This window comes from Bos javanicus, chromosome 6 (assembly GCF_032452875.1).
Source record: "Bos javanicus breed banteng chromosome 6, ARS-OSU_banteng_1.0, whole genome shotgun sequence".
In the NCBI taxonomy this organism is placed as follows: Eukaryota; Metazoa; Chordata; class Mammalia; order Artiodactyla; family Bovidae; genus Bos; species Bos javanicus.
The window spans coordinates 69,279,917-69,305,419 of NC_083873.1; the positions used below are offsets into that span (position 1 = coordinate 69,279,917).

A 25,503-nucleotide genomic window follows, 5' to 3' on the forward strand; every position below is an offset into this window, starting at 1 on the left:
TTTTAGGATTAAGTAAGGACAGCTGTTATCAGGGACCACAGTAAAGAAAAGCTGCCTTATTCCTTGCTACCCAATGCAACTTGGCTTCCACAGAGGAAGAACGGATCCCTTTTGCCTGGCAGTTACCTTATTTTTTATACTCTGTATTTATAGTTCATGTTATTTGGAATGCTGTGGTAAAGAACATTTACCTCATGGATGGCAATACCATGTTTAACAGCATATGCTTTGGAATCACACAAACCTGGTTCAAATTTGGCTTCAAAATTTCCCAGCTTTGTGGCAAGGCAGGGTGCATAATAACTCATTGAGACTCAGGTTCCTCTTTTGCCAAATGGGGTTGATAGAATTATGAAGATTAAAACAACTCAGGTGAATATAAAGCATCAGCACCATTCTTGGCAGACAGAACTAACCAATAAATGGTAGCTATTATTATTTCCTCTTCAGTGGCAAAAAACTCTATTTAAAAAAATTACTGTATTTCTGAGAAAGTGATTCAGACTAAAGAAAAATCATGGGAACTTTAGATCAGTAGCATCAAACTGCATATGATTTTCAGAAGAAATGATAAAACTCAGCAAAGTGTGACTTGTGAGACCATAAGCATTTAATTTTAAATCCCTGTTAAACATATATTTGTTTTCTCATTCAAAATGTTAAGAAGTAGTATTTGTTGAGTCTGTCAGTAGGGTGGAATTTCTGATTTTTATTCATTAAAATTAGTTTTGTTTTTTTTTTAACTTTACAATATTGTATTAGTTTTGCCAAATATCAAAATGAATCCGCCACAGGTATACCTGTGTTAGTTTTTTAAGGCTAAATTTTAACTATGTCTGAAGTACTCTGTCAGCCTCAAAGTTTCTGTTATCTCTTGTGTCAGGCTGAATTGATTGGACTATTCATGTTAAATAATAACAAGCTGTATCTTCTTTACATTTAGTGTTAGGCTTAATGCTGTTAATAGTCTGTGTTTTCAGTATTAAAAAATAAAGTTATTATGGAATTGCAGCTACCATTATATGGTGGTTGTAATTCCATAATAACTTAATTTTTTAGTACTGAAAACACAGGCTATTTAACAGTGTTAAACCTAACACTACATGGACAGAGGAGCCTGGCGGGCTACAGTCCATGGGGTTGCAAAGAGTCGGACACAACTGAGCAACTAAGAACAAACAAAAACAAACAGAACAAATTATATGGTGGTTAAGTAAAAGTCATAATTCTACCTTATGTTTTGCATTTGCACCAAGCTAAAATTCAGAACTTGCAACACGTAAAAATACATTTTTCTTTGACAGTGGACATTCCTCTGGTTATGATAGTCGTTCTGCACGTGCTTTTCCATATGGCAATGGTAAGTGTTATTTTTTAATTGCTCGGATTCAATTTAAACCAGTAAAGTACTTAAATACTTTAAAATAGTAGAACCATGCTCCCATGGTTTAAAGTACTATCTTAAAAGGAATTAAAAAATACTTACTCTAGAAATAATTAATCTTACATATATTCCAGGTTACTTAACAGAATATTTTTCATTTCTTTAGTAAGGATGTAATTGTCCCTCCTTCCTTAGGTAGCTATAGTGTCATCTCCATTTGTGTATCAAGTTCCCTGCACGCATGTATCTATTTCTTAGCTTTCAAGACTATTCATTTAGTTAGTTTTTAATTATCCCTATGCTAATAGTGCCACACTTACTATAAAACTCTTTAATTTTGAGTTTTATAGTAAATCTGATATCTGTTTTAGCAAAAAGCTATCTTACTCTGCTTCAGAAGTGATTTGGGGCCATTGTTCTTATATATCTATTTTAGAATCAACTTTTCAAGTTTCATTGAAAACTATTGAGATTTTTATTAATGACTAACTCATATTATGTTTACAATATGACAAACTATTGATTCAAGTAATCCTGACAGCCTTATAAAGCAGGCATACTGTTATGATCATTGTTTTATGGACTAGGGAATTTAAGAACAGCCAGATTAGGTAATTTGCCCAATGTCACACAGTAAGTGGCATAGTCAGGTCAGAATTTGAAACCATGCAGCCTGTCGCCAGAGTCCTTTCTCTTACTATATTTTATCATCTTGATGCTCTAGATCAGTTTGTAGGAATTCATACCTTACAACATTGAGTTAACGTCTGAACAAGCATTCTCTCCATTTATGGAGATATTCTTTAATGTGTTCCAATTGAGTGCTGTACCTCTCCATACACTTCTTAGACATCTTTAGTTAGATTTAGTCATAGGTACCTGATGTTTTTATTGTCCTTATAAATAGTATCTTCATTTAAGCTACATGTTCTGTTTGTATTTGCTTGTATTTAGAAATAGAATTGGGTTTTGTTTTATTTATATGTATAACAGGTATATCAATATATACTTCGTAGCTGTTACCTGTAGAACTCAGGCAGTATCATCTGCCCTTCTTTCCTTTTCAGGTATTTATTCGTCACACCCCATCCCCCTCATTTTTTGGTCTTACTGTTCTGACTAGGACCTCTATATAATGTTGAAGTACTGCAAGTGGAGTTCTTGTCTGGAACCACCCCACCTACCCTTTTTAAAACAATTTTTTTTAAGGAAATGCTTTTATATTTATACTATGAAATTTTTACTCTCAGATTTTTGATAGAACCCTCTGTCAGAATAAGGAAAATCTCTTCTAGTTTTCCAAGGGCTTTTAAACTGAATGGATATTGAGTTTCATCAGATGCTTTCTGAGTTGATCGTATTGTTTTCTTTCTCTGTTAATGTGGCAGATTTCTAAGTTTTTCTAATATTAAACCACTGTTTATTTGCTGACATAAACCTAATTTGGTCACAACTGATTACTTTTTTAAAATAAATACAGACTTACTTAGAATTTTGACATCTAAGTCCACATATAATAAGTTTATATGTAATACTGTTCCGTGATTTTCCTTTATTTCTATTGTCCTTAACTGGTTTTAGTATTAAGGTTATACAAGCCACATGGGATAAGTTAAGGGGATAATCTTTTTTCCCATTCTCTGAAAGTTTTTGTATTATTCAACTGGTCTGTACCTTATAAATGAGTAAAAGTCACCTGTAAAAGCCATCTGGTCTTGTGGGAAGGTTTTAAATTGCTGATTTAATGTCTTTAATAATTACAGGACTAGTCAAGATTTCTTTGAATTACTTAATGCGTTGGTCTAAAATATGTAATACTCTCTGTATCCCTGTAACATCTGTAGTCGTAGTCCCTTACTGGTTCTGATATTTTTTTATAAGGTCTCTTTTCCTAATCTTGTCAGAAGATTATTATGTTTTATTCATCTAGTCTTTAAAAGCCAACTTCTGCCTTTGTTTACTACATGCTAGTTTTCTGCTGACATGATTTCTTGTCTCCCTTCTGTTGGATTATACTACTTTTTTCTAAGCTCATAAGTTGAAAGTTTAATTCATTCACGTTCCATCTTTTGTAATGCAGGTTTTTTTAAGATTAATTTCCTTCAGAACAGTTTTCATCTCTAGACTTTTGACATATTGTACTTTTCTTTGTGTTCAGTTTTTAAATGATTTTAAATTTATGACATTTTTGACTCACCCCTGAGTTATCAGAAATGTGTTTTAAATTTGAAATAAATGGAGATTATTTTCCCATAACTTTTCATTTTTACTTCTAATTTAAATTGTGTGGTGGTCAGAAAACATGGTGTCTATTATGCTTTGAAAGAACATAATATATTTTCATAAATGTTTCATATGGGTGAAGAGAATGAGTATTCTTTACCTGCCTGGCAGATTTCCATGTTATGTTCATTAAATCAACTCTGTTAACAGTGTTTTGCTCAGTCCTTATATATCTGTAGTGATTTTTTTTTGTTTGCTTAAAGTGTCGATAATTGAAAAATTACATTAGTCCCCAATGATCGTGTTGATTTTTCTGTTTCTACCTGTATTATTTTTATTAATTTTTATTCCATAGAAAGTAAGGCTATGTTGTTAGATATTTGGAAGTTTAATTTGTTCTGTGTTCTTAGTGAGTTGCATCCTCTATCTTCACGTAGTCATTCTTCCTCGGGTGATCCTTTTAGTATGAGAATGCTTTGCCACTTATACAGTTACTCATATGGAAATTAGGGGATATTAGTGTTTTCCATTTTTTCTCCCATCCTTTCACTTTCAACCATCTTGTGTTTTTATGTTTAATGTTCAAAATATAGGTAGAATTTTTAAAAATACAAATCAACAGTTTCTGTCACTTAAGTGATTAATTCCATCCTCTTTGTATTACTGTGATTTTTGAGCCATTCAAACTTGTCTTGCATATCCCCATTCTTTCTGTTGTGAAGTGACTGAAATTTTCAGGTGATTTTTTAAAATATTCTCTTTTTCCCTACATTGTTCTGAAATAATATATTTATCTCTATTTTTTTTTAGTGGTTACTCTTGAAATGCATTATGCATATATCTAATAGAAGTTATTTTTGTGTGTGAACTCTGTTTATAACTTTTGCTTATTTTTTGTTTCTAAATGTCTTTTGTTTTATTCTTCAAATATAATTTTGAGTACACATTTCTGGGTTGACCGTTACTTTGTCTCAGCACTCTGAAGATATCCTAATGTATTCTGGTTTATATTTTTGCTATATTGGGAAGTTGGTGATGTATCTAATTCTGGTTTGCTGTCCACCTTTCAAATGAAGGGTCAAATCTTTAAGATTTGTTTCTGGCCATGTCCCCAGACTGTGGGTATTCACCATGTATTCTCTTTTCTACATACTAAATAATTTTCTTTTTAATCTAATGAAGCATTTTTGTGGGATTTTTACCTTTTTTTCCTCATCTTTCTCTTTTGTTTTTTAAGTACCATAACTTTTATTTTTGATTATTATTCTTTCTCTTTAGTTGCCTTTCCCCACCTTCCCGGTTCTACTCCTTCATGGCCTAGTCTTGTGGACACCAGCAAGCAATGGGACTATTACTCAAGAAGAGAGAAAGACCGAGATAGAGACAGAGACAGAGACCGAGAGCGAGATCGTGATCGAGACAGAGAAAGAGAACGCACCAGAGAGCGGGAAAGGGAGCGTGATCACAGTCCCACACCGAGCGTCTTCAACAGGTACGTTCAGTGCTCAGGAATTTATACACATGTATTTTATATGCACTTCAGAATTTTTATTCAGTGCCAGAATGGAAAATACAATTCAACTTGGAAAGGATTGTTTGAAGAGTAGTGAGGATAGCCATTTTAAAAGCATCAAGGCTGTCGTGTAATTCATAAGGACTTCCCACTATCTAAAGCAACAGTGTCCAAATTTGTTTGTTCGTTTCTTCCTTAAAACAGTTTTGAGAATGTCATACCCCTTCATGTATTTTTATCTTGCCACATAAAATTTTTCATTTTAAGTATAAACATTTGGCTAATTGGTAAAGAATCTGCCTGCAGTGCAGGAGACCCGGGTTTGCTTCAAGTCGGGAAGGTCCCCTGGAGAAGGAAATGACAACCCACTCCAGTAGTCTTGCCTGGAGAATTGCATGAACAGAGGAGCCAGGCAGGCTACAGTCCATGGGGTCAACTTAGCAACTAAACCAACCAACCAACCAGATAGATAAAATTTCCAGTCTGTTATAAGTATCATAATTTTGAAAGTTATCGTTACTCTTTTGAACATATCCAGTGGATTAAGGATACTACAGTGATTTGTTAAACATCATTATCCATCTTTTTAAAAGGTATAAGCAAGCTCTCTTTAACAGTTGGAAACTCTGCATTTCTTTTTATGCCTAAATTCTTATTTCTGAACCATGTCCCGAAAGAATTTTATTCTAATGTAAAGTATTTTTATTATGAAAAAGTATTTTTAATTATCCATCCTATTTACCCTGCAACATACCTATGTAAGTTAATGTATTAAAAATGTAATGACCATACTATTAAGTATTTAAAATTTTTTTCTGATTTTGGTTATCATGATTTATTTCTATATATAAATATAATGCAAATTCTGAAAATAATTTACTGGAGCTACATTCCTTTATGTGATGAAAGAGCTTCTGCCCATCTCTTAATTAACGTTTGTATCCATAAATGAATGTTACTGTTGTTAGGGGGAAGAAAGGCTTTGCTGTTATTATATTTCTTTCTTTCTTTATTGTATATATGTAAGCCCTGACAAACCTTGTTCACATGAAATACGTAAATAAGAATTAATGGAATTTTGCTGTGGCTCTGTCACAGTTATTTGAGCACTTTAAGATTTAGTGATATGTCAAAATTATACAATTAACATATCATCAGAAGTTCCTTTTAAGGATCCATAAGCTCATGGCTCAGTTTTCTTAAAAGCAAAGAAATCACCCAATTGTTACTCAGTATAACAATAAAAGTACCACAGACTTGTAGCTTAGAACAATAGAAATTTACTCCCCCATTCCATTTATGGAAAATAGCTAGCAAATAATTCATGAAATATAGCTCCTATTTATTGGCAAGCCAGCCAGCCACATGACATCCAATTTCTGTGGGGGGAAAGTCTAACTTCATTTTTCTTGTTCTGTTAAATGAGTTAATCCATATCCCTTGTCTAAGATAAAATAGTCACAGAACTCAAAATAAGGTGCTGCCTCCCCAACACTTTGTTTTGCTTTCCTTCAGAAGGAATTTTAGGTTTTGTTTTTTTTTTTTTTTTTACTAGTTCAGGGAAAATTCTTAGGACTCCCACCATACTCCTCTACAGTATATCTGAAGTTAGAATGTCTCAAGACACAGGCCAAAATATTCCATTTCTTACTTCATACTTTGTAACAGAAGGATATATAAGAGATAAAGGCCTAAAGCCCTGTAAAAACTTTATGGTTCCTGGAATAAAATTGATCTTACTGACACTAATATTTTAACTTAGATGCCATGATGGTTTTTATACCCTGAGCCAATAATGTACTGTAGTAAAATTGTTGAAAAGAATGCCTTTCTTTTGTAAAAGATCAGGAACATGATGGAGAAGAGATTAACTGGAGAAATGGTGTGATGTTTTACCTGCTGGTGTATCATTAGGCACTCCATATTTAGGAAGGAATTAGAGATGGCAGTGGCTACTCACTCCAGTATTCTTGCCTGGAGAATCCCATGGAGAGGAACCTGGCAGGCTACAGTCCATGGGGTTGCAAAGAGTTGGACACGACTAAATGACTAAGCACATTTAGGAAAGAATAAATATGGAAGTTCAGGATATGGAAATTGATTCCCTAAAACTTTGTGCCATTGGAAAGAACTCACTTATTGCTAGCCAAAAGAAGGAATTCAAAATTCTTTTTGTGACCCATAAGTCACAAGTCCAGTGCACCCTTCTGTATTTTAACCCCAATTCTCTCCCAAGCCAATATACTGCATGCTCTGTCTATAGTGAACTAGTTGTACATCTGGAAATCCTCACAGTTTTAATACCTCCTTCCTTCATGTTATTCCTGTCCTTTACTGCCTCACAAATTTTTACTGATTCTTCAAGGTTCTGCTCACATTTGTCTTCCGTGAGCTTCTCTGAACCTGAAAGAAAGAATTTAATTATTCCTTCACATACTTCCTAAGCACTTTATGTATTTTCTTTAGAGCATGTCTGTCTTAGTAAGCCTCTTTCAGGGCATTGACTACCATTTTTCATCTCTCTGTTCTCAGCCCTTTGTCCATTTATGCCTGGCACATAATGACTATGTCAGTGAATAAAATGACGTACACATATCGGGAGGAGGGTGAATACAATAGAGAAAAAATGATCTTGAAAACTCTTGGTGAAACTGTGCTAGCTAGATAGGTTTTGAAATGGTTAAAAATCATCCTTTATCACTATCAAGACATTGATATGAACATCTTTCTAATTAACATATCCATTGAGGTACCTTTACAATGTAGAATGAAATATGTTTAAGATAACTTTTTCTTGCTTTATCAGCTATTTTTATGCATAAGATACACAGGTACACAGTTTTCCGATTTTGCTTGGTGAGATGAAGCAATGTATTAGTTCAGGATGTGAGCATATGCTTGATTCAGACATTTGTTTTGTTAGATGTGATCATGTAATCATATACTTCTTAATCCAAAAAGGTTCTTGAGGATTATCCAGTCTAAATTTTAACTTGTCAGGTGAGAGAATGGAAGGATAGAGAAATTAAACCAGCAGTATGGTATCTACTGGAAATATGGTTGAGATATTACTTAAAATCATTTCTAGTCTTGGAATTAGGTAGTTTAAAAATTCTATTGCCTTTGTTTTCCTTATTTTTCTGTACTTGATTTTTGTTTTTTCTTTCATCTTTTAGAGGTCGTGGGGAATCGGATTAATTCTTTCATTCATTAACTGACATTCTTTGAATCCCCGTTATGTGCCAGGGACAAAGTTGTGTGCTGAGGATACAGAATTACTCATATACTATCATTACAGATTAACCATATAATAATTGTCACCTTAACTAGCACTGTGGTTGGAAGTTTAAAGTTTTGTGTAAAAAAAGTGCAGAAAGAAACTCAGTAAGATTTATTAATCTTTTTTCTCTAATAGCTCCTAATAATATGACTTATACATTGTAGGCACCTGGTAAAATTTTATTGACTAAATAAGTGAAGGTACAATGGCACCCCACTCCAGTACTCTTGCCTGGAAAATCCCATGGATGGAGGAGCCTGGTAGGCTGCAGTCTATGGGGTCGCTAAGAGTCGGACACGACTAAGTGACTTCCCTTTCACTTTTCACTTTCATGCATTGGAGAAGGAAATGGCAACCCACTCCAGTGTTCTTGCCTGGAGAATCTCAGGGACGGGGGAGCCTGGTGGGCTGCCATCTATGGGGTCACACAGAGTCGGACACGACTGAAGCGACTTAGCAGCAGCAGCAGCATGGCACCCCAGTCCAGTACTCTTGCCTGGAAAATCCCATGGTTGGAGGAGCCTGGTAGGCTGCCGTCTATGGGGTCGCACAGAGTCGGACACGACTGAAGTGACTTAGCAGTAGCAGCGTGGTCCATACATATGTTCGTATCTGTGTGTGTAGTATATGTTTCAAGTTTGTGTGGTGGGAAATGTGCTGTTAACTTTAGTCAAAAAAAGTGCACAAATTCTGTTAAATTCAAGGGCACTACTTTCCAGAAAGTTGAATTGTTTCTAATGTAGTTAAAAGTAATATATTTGAGATAGTACTGTTATCTCTTGAATGCACATGTTCACAAGGTAAGGAATGTAATGCAAAACTTAATGGGAAAGAAGCCTAAAATGAATTGCTTTGCTAGAGCTCATAAAGGTTTACTTTGCATGAATAATACAGTGTTTATAAAATACTTTGAGTTTAATTTCAGACACACCCATGCACAGATTCCACTCAATTTTTATTGGTGCTAAAAAGTGTTAATCGTTAAACCACATTTGATTTTCAGGTTGCTAGCTGTAGGGCATCAGAAGTAATGTTTACCTAAATCTGACTAAAAGTTCAAGGCCAGAGAGGGGAAAAGAGGTGGAAGAATTTTGTGTTGTTCTGAATTATCCCAGAAATAGTGTTCTCTGGAAGATCCAAGTGAAGTATAAGTAAAGGCTGTTTTTCCTCAAGACTGACATTTTAGCAATATGGCATGTAGTATGTGTTGTGTTACAAATTACAGAGTCATTGTTTTGAAAATTACAGACAAATTTCAACGTGTTTTTTAGGCTGCTTAATTGTGGGCCAGAGGGAAGGCTGGTCATTCTAGGATGTTTGAAATGAGCTCTAATGATTTCCAGGCCCAGAAAAACCTTTGTGCTGCAGCTGCTTATCGGAGAAGGGGTATTTATATTTTGAGTATGAGACCAAATCTCCCACCATCTGTGGGAATGGTCCCATCAGATGGCTTGCTTTCAGAATCTTAAAGGCCTCAAATCTAATAAAAATTGGTGGCAGGGTGAGAGGGAAAGAGGTTACAAATGACAAATTGTGAGATAATTGACTTTAGTTATTTTTATGTAAATCCAGTTGGAATCATTACAAAGAGCTTATTTTGAAAAAAATTATTTTTGGCTGCGCTGGGTCCTCCTTGTGGTGCACGGGCTCTTTGTTGCTGTGCACCGGCAGTTGGCGCGTGGGCCTCTTGTTGCAGTGGCTTCTCTTGGTGTGGAGCACAGGCTTTAGAGCGCTGGGGCTTAGTTGCCCTGCGGCAGGTGAGATCTTCCTGGACCAGGAACTGAACGCATGTACCCTGCATTGCAAGGTGGATTCTTAATCACCGGACCATCAAGAAAGTCCCAAGAACCTCATTTTTAAAGAGGGTAACATTAATGTTAATATTTGTCATGGTAGGTAGGTGCGAGTTTATTCTCCTTTCAGAAGCTTTATTAGTTACCTTTACAAAAAGGGTTCCATTTCTGAAAACTTTAGCATTAAATTTAATGAAGATGATGAACCTGCATGTTAGTGGCCGTTTGTTGAGGGCCTGCCTACTCTTGTTCCAGACACAGTTTATAAATACTATTGTCAGTTCTGCAACAACCCTGAAAAGACTGTTGCCAGTTTTACAGGTGAGGAAACTGAGTAGAGAGGTTAAGTTACTTACCCTGGACCATAGCAGAGTCAGGATGCCCCTGGGCCTGCTCTGCCCAGACTGCTCTTGCTACTTCCCACTGCCGGACATAGTGCATTACCTTTCTGGTGGCACATTTCCATTTTCCCAATACCAAGTACATATTTATGATTAGAAAAAAATTATTTCATGTGTATGTGCGTGTGTGCATATATATATATATATATATATATATGTCTGCATATATGAATACTTTTAAAAATAAAAATGTATCACAGGCAATAATAACTTGGTCAGCAATATGACTTGGCATTAGGTATAACACTCATGAATTATCACTTTTGCTAAGAGACCACTGTTAGGTTGATTGGTTTTTATATGGCTTATACTTCCACCTGATTCTGTTTCCTGTTATTCTCTAAGATCCCTTAGCATCTTGATGCTGTGTACAAATTACTAATTTAATAATTTGTATTACACATAATATTTCTAGAAACCATAGCTCTTTAGCAACAGTGTTCCAAAAGATATTTTTATTCATTCTAAAAGAGTTTACTGATATTAGGTTGTAGAGAATGTTGGCTTGTATGCTAAATAAAAAGACTTGAAGGATTAAGAAAAAAACAGAAGTATATCTCAATTTTCACAAAAGGACCTGAAGAGAAGTCTCAGAAGGTAAAGATGATTATGCTTGTAACACTAGCCATCAGTCCCAGTTTCACTAGTCCATTTTCTCCAAGATCAGAAAATGGAGGTGCAGCTTAATACGGATTTGAAGTTATTCCCATGGCCACCTCTCCATCCCACCCCCAGTGACACACACACAGTAGTATTAAGTTATTGGGATGTCAGAATTCAAGTGTGTACACAGCCAATTTTCAGCCCGCATTGTGTGTGGATATTGTGGAAGTTGTTTTGGTGTCACACTGTTCTTAATGTTTATACTGCTTCTTTAGATGAATATACTCTATGTGATTCAAAAACTTAAGAACCTTATCTGTATTTGAAAGCCAAATAGTTTTAATATGTTTTTAGAATTTTAAATGTCTACCTATGATTTTATAAATATAAGAATTTTGGTTGGAAATCTGAGATAAGCAAACATGCTTTTAATTATAAAAAGTAAAGTAAAGTGAAAGTCACTCAGTCGTGTCCGTCTCTTTGCGACCCCATAAACTACAGTCCATGGAGTTCTCCAGGCCAGAGTACTGGAGTGGGTAGCCGTTCCCTTCTCCAGGGGATCTTCCCAACCCAGGGATCAAACCCAGGTCTCCAGCATTGCAGGCAGTTTCTTTACCAGCTGAGCCACAAGGGAAGCTGCGAATTAAAATTTAAATCAGTTTCAGCTCCCAATTTCTGAAGAAAAACAGCATTGTTTTTATAAGATTTCTTCCCTGTAACAACTGAAAGCATAGAAAAAACTTGATCCTATGTAATTATTGTATATTTTGTATTGTATTAGATCTAGTACTAATTTGGGAGCAGCATTGTTTTCCTCTCAGTTCAGTAGACACATACTTTGCACTTGTTCTGTTTAAGGTGCTAACATGGGGACTTCTGGACTCAGGTCACCTCTTTTGTAGTTTGAAGTCGTTCAGAATCAACAGTCCAGCTGTCAAGAGTACTTGTTTCTATTCTGTTTCAGTGATGAAGAACGATACAGATACAGGGAGTATGCAGAAAGAGGCTATGAGCGCCACAGAGCAAGTCGGGAGAAAGAAGAACGACACAGAGAAAGACGACACAGAGAGAAAGAGGAAACCAGACACAAGTCCTCTCGAAGGTTTGCTCTTTAATAAATAGTGAATCAGTTTGAAGCCAGGGAAATTGATTTGACTTCAGGAAGTAGAAGCAAACATTGCCAGTAACCACTAGAGCATATATGTGTTCCTAATTAGAAGATCAAGAGTAATCTGTTAAAGTAGTTGGTTCTTTTATAGATTTCAACAAAGACCTTGAAATCTAACAAGATTATGTTTAATACCCATAAGCCAAAATTAGCATGAAATGAAAAATATATGAAAATTATACTTACTACATTATCTTGAGCAGGAGGGAATTTGTCATGAATCAGTTTTTAGTAGTAAATATTATTAAACAAAGCAATGTTCAGTTTAATCAAAGAACATTCAGGGCCCTGTAGTCTCAAAAAAAAGTATTACATTTTAATGTGTATTGCCTAAAATCAACTCTAGAAAGTATTTCCTGTTGTGATTTAGTATTTTAGTTTCTAATTTGTAATTAGTCTTTTAGAATAAAGTATATGGTCCCTACTGGCCCTCTCGGCACAGTGGGCATTTTGTCAGTCTCATAATCTAAAGTATGTGGGCCTTACTGTTCTAGTATAACAACAGTGAAGGTGAGCATTAAATGTGAGTATAATCCCAGCATAGAAGTCACATAAAATGTGATTACTCTCCAAAATGTATTTGAGAAAAAAAGTATTAGGTTATTTAAAACCCATTGCTATACCAAGAATTTACCTAAAATGGGTTGATTTGTCACTACTTATGTAGTTAAACATTAAGAAAAATATGACTTTCTTTTTTTCTTCAGCAATAGTAGACGTCGCCATGAAAGTGAAGAAGGAGACAGTCATAGGAGACACAAGCACAAAAAATCTAAAAGAAGCAAAGAAGGAAAAGAAGCTGGCAGTGAGCCTGCCCCTGAACAGGAGAGCACCGAAGCTACACCTGCAGAATAGGCGTGGTCATGGCCTTTTGTGTATAGTAATGCCAGAAGTAGATACTGTAAATCTTGTTATTTTTCTGGATAATGTTTAAGAAACTTGCCTTTCATCTTGTTCTGTTAGTATGAAAATTTAATTTTCTCTTCCAAAATAAAAGAGTGAATTTTTCATGTTAAGTTAAAATTTTTGTCTTGTAATATTTAAAAAATAAAAAGGCAGTAATGACTTTGTATGGAAGAAAGTAATATGAATGAGTTACTCAGCAGAGAATTTAAAGAGCTATGTTTAGCTGTGTACATACACAATATCTGATAAAAGTCAAGGTTCCCTCTTGGCCAGTTTTCTTTCTTTCTTTTTTTTTTTTTTTTTACAGCTCAAGCAGGCAAGATTTATCGGGCAAGCAGTACACTTTCGGGGCAAGAGAGTGGGCCAGCCCCCACAGAAGAGGTCTTGGCCGGTTTTCTTGACTTAATCAAATACCAGTCTCTTATGAGGTTGCACTGCAAAAGGCATCAAAAGGTACCTCTGCGTATTGAGATTAAAACTAGTCTTTTCTCATCACTGTTGTGGCACTGTGGTTTTGCATATTAAAAAACTCATATACAATTTTGATATCACAGCTTTTTTATAGCAGGTTTTCAGTGTTCTAAATTTGGGTTTATGGTGAAACTAAGTAGGGAATTTTTATATCCACAGTAATAAAATCTAATGGCATTTGGGTTGCCTCTAAAATAACTTGTAGTTTCTAGAGAGCAGGCATATGGACAGATACTCATCACTGACAAAAATTTGAACTGCCTCACTGCCATCTTCCATGAGCCAAACCAGGGTCAAGGTGGTTTGGCCTTTTCTTGATGCTTTTTCAAGGCTTATTGGTTGAGCAGCACGTTGGGTTTTTACAGTTACTAGCTATATTGTGAATTAAAATAAATGACAAGAGCTTTAGTAATTTTCTGTAACATTTAAGAAAATACAAGTTTACAAAATTCTGTGAGCATTTTTAGGGATAACCCGTAGGAGGTGTTTGTCAGTGAAGGTAACAACATGGCTTTAAAAGAATGAATTACTAGGAACTTTTAAATAGTGATGGTAGAAATGCACTTAGTATCACATACTAAAGGACAGCTATATAATTTTTGAAAAATATTTATTTCACATTTGATGAACACTTTTCAGCAGTGCACTTTTATAATCCTGTGTCTGGAAATTGTTTTTAAAATGCCCATAATGAATGCTTTACAGACCTCAGCACATACCAAATTTTAATTAAACTGTATGATTTAAATTCAGTGGGAGCATACAAACCATATCAGCTGTTGAAGAGCTTTATAGTGAATAGAAAATTTTAGCTGTGGAGTAATGAGAAATGTTCCACACTGCATAAAAATTAGTAATGTTTATGTTTTGAGAATTACATTTTCTGAGGTGTAATTGGCTTTCATTAGATCCTACTTTTCCTGATGTTACAGTTTAATATTTTTACAGTATAGCCTTCAAATAAAAAAAAAAATTTGACAAGATAAATACATTGTTTCAACTTAGCTTACTTGTGATTTCCTATTTTTCTATAACCCATCATTCATTCTATAAAAAAGTGCCAGGCCAAGAAGCAATGGTGAGAGTTATTTTTCCTTTAAGTTCTTTTAGCATCCTTGCCAAGCAAGCATGGATCATTCCTGTTGTACTTCTACCATTGACAGCCAGAAGAATATCACCACATCTAAAAAGTAAATAAATGAACAAGGTATATGATTAACATTTTGAGCCATAGCTGAAGTTAATGCAATTTTTATGGTGGTCCTAGTTTTTGCTACGCTTCTCAGTTTTGATTATATTCTAATTAAGATTCTCCCCACACCCATCACTTAAATTCTGTCAAATTCTATTATTCAGCTTGTTTTAGAAAGAATTCTAAAAGTATCAGAAGTTGCTGTATGGGATCAAGAATAACTTAATTTTGGATTTCTTGGGAATGGAATGCTACATAAATGTTTCAAATTTATGACCAATAAAAAAAGGCATAGTAAATATATGCCTTATTTCAAATGGGGCCAAGCTTTTGCACATAAAAAACACAATCTTTGAATATAAGTTTTTTGTTAAGCAGTCATTATTATTACCTGATTCTCCCATCATTGTATGCTGGTGTTCCTTCAACAATGGATTTGATAAAAAAAGGTTTGTTTCCATTGTATTCTTCATAACCTCCTACGATGCAGAAGCCTAGACTTCCAGCTGTATTTCTTCGTAATATAACATCTTTACAGTTATACAGGTACCTTAAATAGAACAAAATCAATGTAAATGCACAGTTAATTTGAACTCATAGTAATTAATTACTGTGGTTCATCTTCCATTCCCTTTATTGGTGTTATTAGGGTTAATAGCACAGGATGGGTCTCACTCAAAATTGTCATAGCCCAGTAACCTTTGTGCTAAAAAAGCTGGCTTTTTCTAATTGAACTTATCTTTTCTAAACACCCTTTAAAAAATGAGGCCATCTATTTATTACATTCTGTTTATATGTCTACTAGGAAAGATTCATTTTCTGCTTGAAGATTTAACCCCTCAATTTATATTAAAAAGTTAGTTATACCTAAATCTTTACTGATGAACCACATTCGAGCATACTTACAGTACCATATTTTTATTATAGATATAAATAATTTTTAATGAAGGAAATTCTTTGAATGGTTAATCTGAAAAAATTTAAACATAACCCTAATTAATGCATTGTCTGAAGTATTATTTTGACTTACCAGTTTATACATAGTTCTACATATTTGATAGGTTATAGAGAAGCATTCAGGCCACATAATATAGTGAGTGGAGATTAAGGTACATTTAAAGATAATAATGATTCATATCGAAGGGGGAAAAAATCAGCGATAAACTGAATTAGAAATAGGAGAATGACCACAGGTCTTCTGTAAATGGGTAGAACCTTCAGCTAAAATAGAAAATTAGATTGAGGAAGCTGGTCCTTTATTATTCAGTGGCAATTAGATCAGTGTTAACATAGATGCAAGCTAAGTACAAAACTGTGTTACAATTATGACAGGTATGTCAGGAGCTAGATTGGACTCCAGAATCCCCAGGCCAGCGTTTTGAAAGGAAATTAGCATTTTCATGTTGGTAAAAATCAAGATACGGTGATTTTGTTTATAAACTGTACATTAAAATATTAACTGATTTTTGAGAAACCAATAAAAATCTCTTGCGAAATTTTTTTAGTGATAAAATTGGTTATTGTTATCGACCTTGCTAATCAATGTAACTTTTTCTTGGCATTTCGACTCCCATTTGAAGTAAAATAAGATTTGGGTTTGATGGTGGGTAATTTTAAAATGTAGTACTAAAATTCAACTCAGTTTTTTTGTTTAGTATCTGTCATCATAGAGCATTTACAGTAATCAGTTTCACTGAAATGACAGCTGAAAAGTATTGATTTCATTACATGAAACAACCATATTTTTACTGTAAAATGTTTATCTGCTGTATTTCACAGTAGGACTTGATGTTAGTAAGTTCACCTTACAGGAGTCGTGGAGTTTTACACAGTGGCACCCTAACAGCTCGTGTTCATAGCAGGTAATTGTTCCCCAAACCCCAGAGCACTAATGTCCTCACCTATGCCAATACTTGGGGGAAAGCAGGTGGGTGCTTCTTATCCAAGGTTATGACCAAATATATCTCTCTATTCTTTAAAATATATGAACGGGTACAAAGAGCAGTACTCAAAAACTTAAGTATTTCTCATCCTTTTGACTGTCTTTTCATTAAGTATCACCTTGACTCTCTTACTGAATATTTTATCCCATGTGGACAAGCTATACAAATAACCATCTAAAATTTTTATGTGCCAATAGAAAATTTTCAGCATAACATTGTCATAAGTGTGTCTTTTTTCTTAGACTCTTGTTTTGTTACAAGTATACCATGCTCTAAGCACTTGGTGTATATCAGTGAACAAAACAGGTGAAACCCCTGCCCTGTGTAGCTTTATTCAAGAGAATTTCAGTGTTAACTAATTTAATTTCATTAAGTGCTTTCCTTCAGTTAAGTATTTATTTCATTATAGCAGTGAGAACTCACTATGCTAAATTCTCAGAGTCAGATCTTGTTCAGTTGGGACTAAGTTTTAGGGCATTTTTTTCTTAAGTTGAATTACTTCACTCTCTACTGGTAAATGTGGCAGCTGTCTTGGTCAGTGTTGAGGATATACCCTTGAGAAATTAATTTAAAATCTAAATTTAAATGTGAACTTTTTTCTTATTCTCGGTTCTCCAAATTTAGGCCTAGTTGTGAAGATTTGTGGAGAAGGTAATGGCAACCCACTTCAGTACTCTTGCCTGGAAAATTCCATGGATGGAGGAGCCTGGTAGGCTACAGTCCATGGTATCACAAAGAGTTGGACATGACTGAGCTACTTCACTGGTGAAGATTTAGCATAGTGCAAAGAATAGTGATTAGATCTGGTAACAGAATGCCTGAAGAACTATGGTCAGAGATTCATAACATCGTATAGAAGGTGGTGACCAAAACCATCCCCAAGAAAAAGAAACAAAAGAAGGCAAAGTGGTTGTCGGATGAGGCCTTGAAAATAGCTGAAAAAAGAAGAGAGGTGAAAGGTGAAAGAGAAAGATACATACCCAACTGAATGCAGAGTTCCTGAGAATAGCAAGGAGAGATAAGAAACCCTTCTTAAGTGAAAAATGAAAAGAAATAGAGGAAAACAATAGGATGGGAAAGACTAGAGATCTCCCCAAGAAAATTGGAGATACCAAGGGAACATTTCATGCAAAGATGTGCACAGTAAAGGACCAGAAACTGCAAGGATCTAGCAGAAGAGATTAAGAACAGGTGGCAAGAATACACAGAAGAACTATACAAAAGGCCTTAATGACCTAGATAACCACAATGGTATGGTCACTCACCTAGAGCCAGACATCCTAGAGTGTGAAGTCAGGTAGGCCTTAGGAAGCATTACTTCGAACAAAGCTATGGAGGTGATGGAATCCCAGCTGAGCTATTTAAAATCTTAAAGATGATGCTGATGAAGTTCTACACTCAATATGCCAGCAAGTTTGGAAAACTCAGCAGTGGCCACAGGACTGAAAAGGTCAGTTTTCATTCCAATCGCAAAGAAAAACAATGCCAAAGAATGTTCAGACTACCGTATAATTGCGCTCATTTCACATGCTAGCAACGTAATGCTCAAAATCCTTCAAGCTAGACTTCAGCAGTTTGTGAACCACGAACTTGCAGAGGTACAAGCTGAATTTAGAAAAGACGGAGGAACCAGAGATCAGATTGCCAACATCTTTTGGATCATTGAAAAAGCAAGGGAATTCCAAAAAATCTGATTCATTGACTGTGCTAAAGCCTTTGACTGTGTGGATCACAACAAAGTGGAAAATTCTTAAACAGTTGGGAATATCAGACCACCTTACCTGCCTCCTGAGAAACCTATACGAAGGACAAGAAGCAACACTTAGAACCAGACATGAAACAATGGACGGGTTCAAAGTTGGGAAAGGAAGTACATCAAGGCTGTATATTGTCACCCTACTTATTTAACTTATATGTAGAGTATGTCATGTGAAATGCCAAGCTGGATGAAGCACAAGTAGAAATCAAGATTGCCAAAAGAACAAAAACCACCACAATACTGTAAAGTAATTAGCCTCCAATTAAAATTTAAAAAAAAGATTGCTAAAAGAAATACCAGTAACCTCAGATATGCAAATGACACCACCCTAATGGCAGAAAGCAAAGAAGAACTAAAGAGTGAAAGAGGAGAGTGAAAAAGCTGGCTTAAAACTCAACATTTAAAAACGAAATTCATGGCATCCTGTCCCTTCACTTTATGGCAAATAGATGGGGAAACAATGGAAACAGTGACAAGATTTTATTTTCTTGGGCTCCAAAATCACTGCACTGACCGCAGCCATGAAATTAAAAGGCGTTTGCTCCTCAGAAGGAAAGCTATGACAAACCTAGACAGCATATTAGAAAGCAGAGACATCACTTTTCTGACAAATGTCCATATAGTCAAAGCTGTAGCTTCTCCAGTAGTCATGTATGGATATGAAGGCATGAAGAAGGCTGAGCACTGAAGAACTGATGCTTTTTAATTGTACTGGAGAAGACTTGAAAGAGCATGACAATTTTAAGGACTTCCTAAAAAGAACCACACCTCTAAATGTCAGAGTGTAGACTGTTACCCCTTTTGCTTTCGAAAATTACTAGAACGCCAACTAGGGATCATGCAAACAAATGTGAACTCCATGTTAAAACTGAAGGAGAGCCACCAAAGGCAGTGAAAGTCAGATTGTAGATGGAAGTAAGGCTGCCTACACCAGGGACTTACAAACTAAGCCCTCAGAGCCCTGAGCCCATGGTGAGTGCCTCCTGATGTGCCGAATGCCATTCTGCAGACAGCACCAGACCCAGTTTGGCCAAGAAGAAGGGCATGAGTGAGGCAGTGAAAACCCAAACAGATAACCCACACAGGACGCATGCCTGGAAATGCAAGAATTAGCAGCCTGTCCGAAGTTGCAGCTTGTCCTGGTGGTAGGGTGGCAGAAGGATGTGTACTGTGAGTGGCCCTGCAAGGCAGATCTTAATTGGCTTGAGAGAAGTAAAACACACAATTCTATCATAAAGAGATGTTTCTACCACCTGGAAGATGGTCCTGATTCCCTCCTTTGATTATAAAGTTCCAGCAAATAGCCACTCCAGGAAAAATTTAGCTCGAAAGAATGAACCAGTAGAGACACATGATAAAAGATGGAAAGTTAGCAGTAAAAACAGTAACAGACAAAAAACAACTCACCAGAAGAATGCTGCCACAGAAAGGAACTGCTGCTATAGACAAGGAAATTTATAACACCAGCCCTTTTACTATGAATTTAAAATATTCCTGAAACAGCGGCTCTATAAGAGATAAAGGCAGAGACCCAAGATTCCAAGGGGCAATAAAAGACAAGATGAGAGGAAAAGGGTTGAGAAGAAAGAAGTGGAAGAGAAAAAAACAGAAATATATAAGTGCCTACAAAGGCAAAGATGAATGACTAAAAACTTTGGAGTATGAAGAGGCAGTCAAACAAAGCAAAATAAAAGTGAACAGATGAAAATGATACAAGAGAAAAGACACAAAACAAAAAGATAATAAATACATGTCTGAACTCCCTGAAAAGAAGAACCCAAATAACAGAGAACATTTATCTCGAATGTTAGATGCAAAGAGCAAGCCACATGGCGAAGGAAAGAAATGAGACGGATCTCATTTCTCCACATCACCACTCAGTGCTAGTCAACAGTGATATATCACCTACAAAGTCCAAAAAGAGATGATGAGATAGTTTCATAACCAAGTAACCTGTCACAGGGCTGTACAGATGCAGCATGATTTCTTTAACCAGTTCTTACCAGTAGTGGGCATGACAGTACTACAGTGAGTATCACTGTACCTTATGAATTCTTTTCTCAGCATTGCTTGTGAAAGCTAAGAGGGAAACAACCCAGTGTCCACTACCAATAGGACTGGCTGAATCAATATAGCACCTCATGCGAAGAGTTGACTCATTGGAAAAGACTCTGATGCTGGGAGGGATTGGGGGCAGGAGGAGAAGGGGACGACAGAGGGTGAGATGGCTGGATGACATCACTGACTCGATGGACATGAGTCTGAGTGAACTCCGGGAGTTCGTGATGGACAGGGAGGCCTGGCGTGCTGTGATTCACGGGGTCGCAAAGAGTCGGACACGACTGAGCGACTGATCTGATCTGATACAGGAGAATACTCTCAGCCATGGAGAGGAAGAAGCAAGCGGATGTGTCCTGATGTGAAATGATACCAGTGTATATTTGTAGATTTTAAAAAGTATGGTATAGCACATTGTGTGTTACCATTGTATGTGTGTGTGCATCTGTACCTAGACCAGGGGTCAGCAAACTACAGCCCAGCCCAACACCCAATTCTATAAATAACCAGCCATACCTATTCATTTATGTGTTGAGCATTCACTGTTTATGGCTTCTTTTGCACAACAGCAGAAATGAATAGTGGCAACAGAGACAGAAAGGCCCTCCAAACCTACACTCTGTGGCCCTTTTCAGAAAAAGTTTACCAACCTCACACTGACACTCCCTGAAATATTACACAAAGAACTGGTAACCGTGACCTCTGTTGAGCAGATCTGAAGGGCAAGGGCTGAGAGAGTCACTTTCAGAGGGTCACTCTGTTACCCTTTGGTGCCTCTGCATGTTCACTCTGCTTATTACATGACTGCAAGGAGATAAGTGGATGAAGGAAAATAAGAATTGCCAGGGTGACAGCAAACCAGTGTTGTCATTTCATGCTTTCTATTCTTAAAGGAAATGAGCAAAATTCACGTTAGACTTCTGGCAAGAGCAGGGAAGCGACCTTCCTGGTTGTCCAGTGATCAAAACTCTGCAGTTCCACTGCAAGTGGGGTGCGTTCGATTCCTGGTGGAGGAACTAAGCTCCTGAAAGCAGTGCCAACAAAAAAACAAGTAGGGAAGTGCTGTGCCAAGGTCAAGGGCAAAAGGTAGAGGGAGAGAAAGCCATTCACTTGGTTGTATTTGGACTGAAAAAACATCTCACATTTGCTCTGCTTTACATGAATGAACAAGGAACTTCATTGTATGACACATAGCTTTCAAGTTCAAACATACTTCAAAATGATCTATTTTAACAGACTGCAGGCTTAGATTTTTTTAATATAACTTTAATACTCTCTTCCACTTAGTCTCAGTTTTAAAATTTTTAAAGACTTTTCAACTCAATGCTCAATTTTCAACCTAAAATGTACTCATTTTTAAAAACATTTTATTAAGTGAAGGCTCAAAAAGGAATCCCGGTTTGTATTTAAGGTAAGGTTGTTTTTTAAAACCTCATTTAAAAATTAGAGGCCAACCTATTCCCACCCGCCAAATGTACTCAAACCAAACATCGTACTTTCATTCATTTAATCCTTTGCCAGCATGTTGTCATCAGCAATGCCCATGTTTAACATTGAAATCACACATTTGGGATTTTTAAGGCGCTCCTTCGTAGGCCAAGAGTTCACACTCTGATGCAGGTGAGCAAACCTCAAGTTTATCTGTCCTGTGAATATTTGATTTCTGTATCTAGCCCTGAGCAAGGTTGCTCCCAAATCTTTTCCTGAACTTCTAAAACACTTAACTGGCTTCCCTATAAGGCTCTAGTTACGTCTCACTAGAATGACAACCCAGCCACTTCCTGAAGGCTTACACAAGAACTTTACAAGAGTAGGAACTAAGGAGAGGTGATCTGAGCCAGACCCTCAATCACACATGCCCCAGCATCTGCGCGAAAGGAAAATGTGCTGCTGTGTCGCTTTGTGTCTAGCCAGGGCCACCCAAAAGCTGGGTGAAGAGGGGAAGAGAGGGGAAGCCACGGAAGTTTTGCCTCTGCAGGTTCCCAGTGCTGCTGCTAGCCAATTTGGAAAACGGGACCTTCCCGTGGCTCCAGGGTGTGTGAACACAAGCCCCTTCTCCCTGTCCACTGGGCTTCCTGCTGCATGTATGACCCACACCACCATACATGGCAGCCCTGTAAGCTCCTCAACAGGAGTGCCCATATTCAGGCTTTCATTCCTGCCTGAGGATTACTGTGTTTTCAGTTACAAAAGGGAAGACGAATTATTTCAAATAGACCCACAATCACACATGGGTCTCATTAAGATTGTTAGTGCCCAGAATCAGCCCGAGAGAGTGAAACAGTGGTCTACGAACTATAATTGTTTCCTCCCACACCTCCCCAAGGATGTCACATTGGAACTCACCGCGGTAATTCCAGCCACATGACCCAAGAGGGGAACCAGTCGTTGGGTGGGGCTGTGTCTTGGTCAGAGTCCAGGGCTGCCAGGCTGCTGTCATCTTCCTGGGGCTCATACTCTTTGACTTCCAAAGCTTTCAGTACCACTGAGGAGGACGTGCTTTTCAATAAACCAACTGCCTCACTCCGGCTGACTTCAGTCAGTTCAATCCCATTCACATTCAACAAAATGTCACCTAGGGGCCAGAGAAGCAGAAGCCATTCTTAGTGAGGCTGCAAATGGCAAATGGGAACTTCTGCTGGAGAGGATAAGGGGCAGCGCTGACCAGGATGTGGAAAAGTGAGGGCAAAGGACACCCTTGTGACGTGAGGTTCGTTCTCACGTAGCAAATTGTGAGCAGCGTGCATGTTGCAAAGTGTTGAAAAATTGTGTGTTGAGGGGGGCGCGGGGTGGGGGGTTTCTAAACGTACACGTTGGTATTTGGCTCTTGCCTTTAAAATGGGGGGAAGGAAGGGAGCGGGAGGATGAGAGGAAGACAAAATAGCCATATTCACTATTTAATCAGAGAAAACCTACTTTTTTTTCCCCCTGCTCTCCCCCACCCCCTATTTTTAGCACAAAGGCAGAGCAAGGTGGCAAAAGCTTACACAGAGCCTGGCATGTAGTAGGCACCCAATAAATACAGATTGAGTAAATAAGCTTCCCATGAGATTAGGCATCTCTTTCCTTAGAGTACCCTGGATCACATTAAAGTAGTGAAACTTTTCACCAATGAGAAAGTATCTGGCGTGGTATTTTCACTTAATATTCATTGAATCAAGTCATTTTGCCTATCCAACCCATAAATACAGTTCACAAACAGTTTCATCACTGGTCATTCCAGCAAAGAATCACTTAGAATGAACAGAACCAAATTACTCCACTTAATAGAGGCAGCTTGCTCATAATTGCAGTTCTTCCCTAAATTAATGCTTGGCATCCTTGGCAGGTACTCACTTTCCCAGCAAGCAACGTGGCCCATCGCAAACCACATGAACCAAAAGGGGTGAAACCCAGTCCAGCAACTATACTCAAACCAATCATGGTCAATAAGTAAGAGATGTCCTGGCCAGATCACCCTCACATTCTCTTGTTAATTCTGGAAACAGTTACCTAATCCAGGAAGCCACACTAATTCCTTTTAACACTCTGCTGCCCTAGTTCCTTAAGTCTCTTTACTTTTTACCTGTTTTTATTCTTCCATCTCTGCTTATGACTCCTCCGGGCTCAACACTGATGACATAGATGGGCAAATCCCACTCTGTGTGTGATGCGCCCCCTGCAACGGTCATGCCGAGTGATTCACCAGGGTCTTTTCGGACACTTACTACTTTCTCATGACAAGTGACCACAGGATGGAGGGGCTAAAGGCACAGACGGAAAAAAAAAAATACATATATATATATATATAGCACATTTGTTCACAAGTGGGTTTGAGTTGCTTATATACAAAAACTACCAAAATTGCATAAACATGTGATGGAGGTTCTTAGAGGAAGGGTGGGGAGTGGGGAAGAGTTGGGGGGAGACAGATGCAGAGAACTCACTTGGTCCTCACTACAGAGTTACATTATCCCAAATGCCATTGGCCGACACGGAACATTTACATTTCAAATGGAGATGTAAAAAATGGAAAGAGGAATAGGGTAAAGACCACTGGAGAAATATTAAGTATACAAAGTGAACTGCACCTGAGATTTTTCATGTGACTCATTTATTCCTGATATAGTGAGTCAACATTTCATGAAATTTGTCACTCATGAATATCAGCACTTTTTTCTAAGTTAAAAGAGTAACCATATTTAAAGTAAATGGTCCCAGTTTAATTTATTCAGGTAATCACAGAAATCCACAAAGAAAAATAATGAACTTCATAGATATTATCCTCTAAAAACTCACCAATATCTGGGTTTTCCCCAGCTGACAACTTTATTCTTATTTTATCGTTCTAAATAATGTGCAGTTATACCCTTTAATTTTATTACATAAAATATACACATTGTATTAATAGAATAACTTCTAAAATTAAGAGAATTGTGATTTTGATTCAACAGCACAAGACTAAAAACATCAAAGCCATATGCAACATTATCTTGAAAGCATTAAGAGTGAGTCAAGGAATATATATCAGTGAATATACATCAATATATATTTTTCTAAAAAGTTATTCTCTTTCCTGCTTGGGCAGTGACCAAGCAGATTAAGTCAGCATGTGCACTGCAAATAAATCGTTATAACACCTGATCAAACCTCAAGGAGGTTTATGGTTCAAAACATAGCTGATAGTTCTATCTAAAGAAAGAAAAAAATTTTTAATTTGTCAAAAGTAATCATGTCAGAACAAAATGTAAGCGTGCTTCTGAAATAAGAACTTGTATTAGTTTTTGCATATTCATAAAGGAGCTCTGAAAGAAAAAGGAGGTGAGTACT

The 25,503-nt window shown here is 36.8% G+C and overlaps 2 protein-coding genes across 21 annotated transcripts in view; one reads left to right on the top strand and one right to left on the bottom strand.

Annotated features, from left to right (window-relative positions):
* FIP1L1 (factor interacting with PAPOLA and CPSF1) overlaps positions 1–13,388 on the top strand; it is a 65,173-nt gene extending 51,785 nt beyond the window's left edge. For 15 of the 16 annotated variants that reach the window (XM_061420183.1, XM_061420185.1, XM_061420171.1 and 12 more), the window contains 4 exons: positions 1,305–1,360; positions 4,886–5,099; positions 12,162–12,299; positions 13,073–13,388. In XM_061420183.1, the coding sequence (XP_061276167.1) occupies positions 1,305–1,360; positions 4,886–5,099; positions 12,162–12,299; positions 13,073–13,220 (556 nt within the window). In that variant the 3' untranslated portion in view covers positions 13,221–13,388. The remainder of the gene's footprint in view (positions 1–1,304; positions 1,361–4,885; positions 5,100–12,161; positions 12,300–13,072) is intronic. The other variant, XM_061420187.1, reaches the window with a different exon arrangement.
* The window catches only part of LNX1 (ligand of numb-protein X 1), a 191,619-nt gene continuing 176,047 nt past the window's right edge, over positions 9,932–25,503 (bottom strand). For 4 of the 5 annotated variants that reach the window (XM_061420168.1, XM_061420165.1, XM_061420166.1 and 1 more), the window contains 4 exons: positions 24,260–24,437; positions 23,041–23,269; positions 15,326–15,484; positions 14,336–14,925 (listed from right to left, as the gene is read on the bottom strand). In XM_061420168.1, coding sequence (XP_061276152.1) covers positions 14,790–14,925; positions 15,326–15,484; positions 23,041–23,269; positions 24,260–24,437 — 702 coding nt within the window. In that variant the 3' untranslated portion in view covers positions 14,336–14,789. Of the gene's footprint in view, positions 10,196–14,335; positions 14,926–15,325; positions 15,485–23,040; positions 23,270–24,259; positions 24,438–25,503 lie in introns of those variants that run through there. The other variant, XM_061420169.1, reaches the window with a different exon arrangement.